Source organism: Curcuma longa, chromosome 17 (assembly GCF_044706935.1).
Source record: "Curcuma longa cultivar G26 ecotype Majalengka, Jawa Barat chromosome 17, ITB_CL_G26_1.1, whole genome shotgun sequence".
Lineage (NCBI taxonomy): Eukaryota > Viridiplantae > Streptophyta > Magnoliopsida > Zingiberales > Zingiberaceae > Curcuma > Curcuma longa.
In genome coordinates, this window is record NC_133877.1 from 2,140,167 (window position 1) to 2,146,792 (window position 6,626).

At 40.0% G+C, this 6,626-nt stretch overlaps 1 protein-coding gene across 1 annotated transcript; it reads left to right on the forward strand.

Moving 5' to 3' along the window:
- The first annotated feature begins 1,116 nt into the window (after positions 1-1,116).
- Positions 1,117-6,443, forward strand: LOC141811936 (protein NETWORKED 1A-like). The gene is made up of 7 exons (XM_074700020.1): positions 1,117-1,248; positions 1,339-1,759; positions 2,098-2,296; positions 2,383-2,538; positions 2,572-3,303; positions 3,366-5,084; positions 5,309-6,443. Exons 1-7 carry the CDS (start codon positions 1,146-1,148, stop codon positions 6,380-6,382), a joined length of 4,404 nt encoding a protein of 1,467 aa, XP_074556121.1. The 5' UTR covers positions 1,117-1,145; the 3' UTR covers positions 6,383-6,443.
- Positions 6,444-6,626: the final 183 nt, after the last annotated feature.

The following is a 6,626-nucleotide window of genomic DNA, read 5'->3' on the forward strand; positions in this document are numbered from 1 at the left end:
ACCTCTGATGCTAACAACAGCATTTGAAGTAATTATGCCTTTAAGTTTGGTAGTTCATAATAGAGTTTCCATCCCCTGAAATCAAAATAAAAACAACTTATCTGACAAATTATATATAGCTACCGACAACAACAATTGCTTGACCAACTTCTTTAATTTCATCCAAATACTAGTTTAAAAAATTAAGCAAGGAAGTTCTTTTTTCCCCATGATGATCATAGAAACATGAACAGCAAGCTCTTTTCTTTTTCTCTGAAAAAAAAATAGAGAAAGGAAAGGACTTTGGTGTATTTAATTGGACAGTGGTCTAAGAGCCAACACATGCTTTATTTTCTGAGAGCAAACAAGGACAAGTGACAGCGAGGGCACAGCATTTCTCTCTCTTTTCTTCCTATTTTTTTTGTATTTCCACTATTTTAATCCATGCATCTTCTAATGCCAAGACTGCAGTGTGCGAGTGCGAAGTGTGGAGGTGGTGGTTAACAGTTAATAAATAGCATTTTATTTGAAAGAAAAGAAAAGATTGCATCTTTTCCAAGCTGTAGTGACAATTGCCACAATGAATGCCACCATCTCCTCACTCTTGTTCTTTTTCTTCACTAGGTATGCAGCTTTCAGTCATAAACAAATGGTCTATTCTAAGTGCCTCCATGGATTGGTTCTGTTGATGATTTCTTTGGTTTGTTTTCCTACCTGTGAAGAAGAAGTTGTCATTTTGATTGCTTGGCTTCCATCTACTGCAGTTTAGAGAGATCTCCAACAGCAGTTACTTCAAAGCGAGTCAAATTATTTGACAATGGCTTCCATGAAGAGCCTTGCTAGCTAGTGCACTGTCTATTGGAACACCATTTCATGGAGATCAGATGTGAAATATCTATCAGTTTGGATTCAATTCTAAGGTTTTGGTTGCTGTCTCACCAACTCAATGTGGGAGAGAAGTCCTTTTCATCCTTGTCTGTTATCTTTCTTTTTGATTCCTGGCCTTAATTGTGAATTCGTGTTGTTTTCGGATGTGATTTGCCATCGAGTGATCACTTTGTAGCTCTATTCCAGTTATGTGATCTCCTTGTGCAACTGACTGCATCAGATTTGGCTTCTTTCTTCTTCCTCGAAACTGAAGTGTAGCTAAGTCTTGGCCTTCGATCATGGCGACAGTTTCGCACTCGGGGTCGAGGCGCTTGTACTCATGGTGGTGGAACAGCCATATCAGTCCTAAGAATTCTAAGTGGCTTCAGGAGAACCTCGCAGGTGAAGAATTTCGATCCAACTTTGTTCTTGTTTGTAGTTAGCAAGTAACTTGATGCTAAGTATTGGATATCTTTTGCTAAATATGAACAGATATGGATAGCAAGATAAAAGTGATGATCAAGATCATAGAAGAGGATGCTGATTCCTTTGCAAAACGAGCAGAAATGTACTACAAGAAAAGACCTGAGCTTATGAAACTAGTGGAGGAATTCTACCGCGCTTACCGTGCTTTAGCAGAGAGATACGACAATGCCACAGGAGTTCTTCGCCAGGCTCACCGGACGATGGCTGTTGTTTTTCCAAACCAGATCCCACTTGAAGTTTCTGATGAGCTGCCGACTGGATTTCCTGCAGCCTCAGAGGTGGAGCCGATGGATTCTGAAATGTTTGAACTTTTTGACGGCGATGATATTTATGAAGCCATGAAGATCGGTGGAGCTTTTCCTGAGGAGATCGATCTGAAGAACTTGCCTGAGATGTTTACAGAAGATCGAGACTTTACAGAAATGAAGTTGCTTCAAGAAGAGATTTCCCGGTTGTCGAAGGAAAACCTGGATTTCAAGAACCAGATCGCTTCCCAGTTTGATCGTGTCGACAAGGAGAAAGCTCAGAAAGAAGATGCTCTTTTTCGGTATGGCGAATCCATGGCAAGAATAGCTTACTTAGAAACTGAGATCTCTCGCATCCAAGAAGATCTTAAGAAGGAAGCTACAAGTTCAACTCGTTCCAAGGAGCAAATCCTTCTTCTGCAGAAGGCAAATCAAGCTTTACAGTTAGAATTGGACACTTCAAAGAAGCTAAATGAAGAGGAGCAATATGTCAGTCCCAGGAAGAGATGACCAAATTGAGATTGGAGGAAGAACTTCAGAAGGTTAGGGAGGAAAACAACAGAGCCAATGAGCAAAAGCTTTTATCTACTCTCAAGATCATCGATCTGCAGGATGAGATAATTTCCCTGAGAGGACTCAAAGGAAAGCTTCAAGATGAAAAGGAGCTGCAGTACCAGGAGCTCTGTGAAATCAAACAAGACCGAAACAATTCAGAGAAGGTGCAGCAGCTGCTGAAGAAGCAAATTCAAGATGCCAGTGCTGAAACGGAGTCTCTTCGAAAGATCATCGAGAACCAGAATGAAAGAAACTGAAGAAGCTGGAGGAGGAAAACAACAGACTGAATGAACAAAGTCTTTCGTCTGCAGTAGAAATGCTGAATCTGCAGGATGAGATCATTTTCCTGAAGGATTCGATAGCAAAACTGAATGATGAACTTGAAATTTGCAGAGAGGACAGGAGAGTTCTTCATCTAGAGCTATGCAAATATAAAGAGGAATCTCTACAGGAGCATGAAGAAGTTCTCTGCATGCAGAAGTTGGAACAGTCGCGTGAGAAATTGCAAGAGATGGAACTGATCAAGTTGAGCTTAGAGGAAGAAATAATCAATCTACAGGATGAGATCGTGTTCCTCAAGAGTATACAGGAGAAACTGGGAGAAGAACTCGAACGATGCAGAGGAGAGAAGGAAGTCCTTAAGATCGAGCTATGCCAACTGAAAGACGACAGGAAAAATTCAGCACAAAGGCACAGGATCTTGCAAGAGCAAATACGAGCAGTCACGGTGGAGATGGAGGATCTTCAGGCGATGATAAAAGATTTGAAAGACGGAAACAATGACTTGAAGGAGACCATCAAGAACCATAGAAAGATTCAATCAATGTCGGAGCAGAATGCCATACTGGAAGCTTCACTTTCAGATGCGAATGAAGAACTGGAAGCATTACGAGAGAAGATTAAAATTTTAGAAAAGAGATACGAAAATCTCAGCAGAAGGATTTTTCTGGATCGAGATGAGAAGGATGTGCTCCTCTCTCATATGGATGTGGCTGCTCAGAACATCGAGAAACTCCTGGGCAGAAATACATTCTTGGAGAATTCCCTCTCTGATGTGAATGCTGAACTAAATATTCTGAAAGGAAATTTCAAAATCATAGATGAATGTTGTCGATCTCTTCATGGTCAGAAATACTCGCTTCTTCCTGAAAAGGATACTCTTCAGACAAAGGTATGTTCAGTTCTGTTTTCTTGTACAATCTTGTGCATTGCTTTAGAATACTGAAAAAATAGTCATTGGTTCAGGTCGAAAGAATCAGCTGGAGTTTGAGGAACTTGGTGAATGGCTACACTGAATTAGAAGGTAAATGCTCAAATCTGGAGATCGAAAAAGCTTCGGCACTTCAATATGTTGCTGAATTGCAAGAATTTCTGAGGCTCGAAAAGGAAAAGCATCGATCTCTCATTCATTCGAGTAAAGATCAGCTGAGTGCATTAGAAAACCAGCTCCACCTTGGGGAGCAGCAGTGTTGGAAGATGGAGGAAGAACTGGAAGTGGAACAGCAAATGGTCATCAATGGTCAGATTGAAATATTCATCTTGCAAAGATGTTTACATGAGCTCAAGCAAAAATGCATCACTAAAGAGAAGGAAAAGAAAAGTGAGAAATTAAGGGGGTGGATCCTTCAAATAACAAGCATGCTTGAGATTGATCTGAAATGTGGTTCATTGGATGATGCCAAAGAAGAATTTCTTTTACAACTTATTTTACATGAAGTCAGACGCTTGATCAATTCTATTTCAGAGGCACATGAAGAGAAGCAAATTCTGATTCTTGAAAAATCAGTGGTTGTTACTCTTCTTCAGCAGTTTGGATTGTATGTCGCGGATCTTAGAGGAGAAGTTTTGGCTTGTAATAGAGAAACTCAATCAAGGGAAAGGGACCTTACAGTGCTAATAGAAAAGAACAAACAATTGGAGGAAGAGTTGCAGAGTAGCAACCAGAGGGAGGAGCTATTGAAGGATGAAGCAGACATTCTATTTAGGCAGTTGTCACAGTTACAAGAGGCTCACCGCAAGTCGCAGAGGCAAACCACTAGAATGGTTGAAGAAAACCAGCTTCTCGCGAAGAAACTAAATGCAGTGACAATAAAGAAGGACAACTTGGAGGAGGAGACCAACTTCTTGCTTGCAGAGATCATGACCTTAGATTACCTTTGTGTGTCCCTCAAGAGTTACCTTGCTGAGACAGGATTGGAGATGAAGCTGGTGAGTGATGAAAGGGACTATCTTTGCAAGGCACAAGATGAACTGATCCAGGAGATAATGCAGGTCCACAGAAAAGTTAACATGCTTGAACTTGAGAACAAACAGCTCGAATTATCATTCACCAACTTGAACGAATGCAGAAGATGTTTGTCGAGACTTCACAATGACATGAACATGGCCAGAAATGTAATAAATGCCTGTGAAAATCTAAATCTACAGACTCGTACTGAAAATAACCTGTTACTAGATAAAGACATGGAGTTGCAGCAAGAAAAGCAGATTGTACAACAGCTGCAAGTCGCAAGGAACATAGAAGAACCTAAGATCAAGGCTGTTGAAGCTAAGGTAGTTAAACAAGAAATGGAGAAAAATGATAATTGTGGAATCGAAAAAGACTATCAGGCAGAAATTTCGTCACTGCTGAACAGCATACAGAGTGCCACAGTTAGTGTAACATTCTTTAGAGATAAAGTAATTGAACAGATACTGCAATGTGAAAGCATACAGAGAAATGCAATGCTACACAGGAAAGCTTTACATGATGAAATCATGATCAGAGATGAAACAGTCAACCAACTGAAGGAGAAAGTGAATAGCCTTGAGGTCGACAACAGAAGATTGAACAAAGAAGTCAATACGTATATGTCAATTCTAGAGACATTCTTGGATGATATCAATATCTTGGAAGAACAGACTCAATCTTTAGGGAAATACCATCCATCACCAAGCAACCAGGGAAAACAGGTTCTTTAGTTTAGCCTTGCATATATTTTGGTTTTGTGTTGAATAAAAATAAAATAATGCTAATGAACTCTTGCACTGATCATCCTAATCATCATTGAACCTAAGTATCTACACTTATGAAACTAGTTTTATCCAAACAAGCAAATGAACCAAATTGTTGTGTCAAGTAGCTACTCATCTACATTTTTCACTATAACAAATAAGTCCAGTGTTCTTTTTTTCAGGGCAACCAAGTCAGCCATATGTACAAGAAGCAAGAGATAAGCCAAGCTTATTGTGCCCGATCGCAGCTAGGAATTCTGGAATTGTGCAACTTAAAAGCGAAGATCAGGGCACTTCAGAAGATAGTGAAGGATACCAGGAGCCTCTTGGAGCTGGAAAGGTTAGACTCAAATGCTAGCTTAGAGGCTGCATGGCACGAAATAGAAGCACTGAGATCAAAAGACAACTCTGACAATGATTGCCGCAAGAAAAAATATGGAAAGATTATGAGAGATATAGAGCTTGACATTGTGTTGAATGCTTCATCACTTCCAGCACAATTGAAGGACATCCATTCTCATGAAGGAAGAAAGAGAGAAAATGTCAAGGAAACCTTTTATCAAAGGCTTGAACTGTGGGGAACAACTGAAAATGATAGCAGTAAACAAAAGCAGAAATCACCCATCTTAATTGAGGAAGTGGAGAGAATCCATGCTTCAAATGAGCTGGTATCTGAGAAAGAGTTGGGCATCGACAAATTAGAGGAACCTAAAAAATCTGAGATAGAATCCGACCATGAACGGAACCAAATGGCCATGGAGAGACTTTGTTCTAATGCTCAGAGGCTCTTGGCACTTCAAGCAAGCATACAAGAACTGCACAAGAAAATGGAAGCACTAGAAAAGATCAACAACACCACACTTGAATTCGATGCTGTCAAAATCCAACTGCAGGAGGCTGAGGCAACCATCTCTAAGCTGGTCGACCTCAACAGCAAGTTAACAAATAAAGCTGGAGACTTGTCTGAATCCAACAACGAAGTCAGGGAGATTAAGAAAGATGCAGGAAGCAGAATCAGAAGGCAAATCTCAGATCGAGCTGAGAAAGTGTCTGAAAAAATCGGAAAGCTGGAGCTGGAGCTGCAGAAAGTGCAGTTACAAGTGCTGAAAATTGAAGAAGAAAACAGCATCAGAAAGACTAAAATTGTGGAGAAATCTGGAATACTGCTGAAAGAATACATATATGGAAAGAGAGAAGTTCGTAAGAAGAAGAGAGGCTCCTGTCGATGCATGAGGCCAAAGACAAAGGGTGACTGAATCTGCATGATAATTTCTCTTTTCATATGTTGACAGTGCATTGTTCTTATTGTTGTCCCTGGAAAGTTGTTCATGTCTAGAATTGATGGCAAATTAACAACTAATCAGTTACCTCTATTGGGGAGTGCTTGTGTTGGGAATGGATTGCTGTGGTGTTCTGTATGGAATTTGGAAATAGCATTGTACCTACCACAAACTGTACAATTCAAATTCATTTAGATTTTATTTTAGCAAAATAATCATT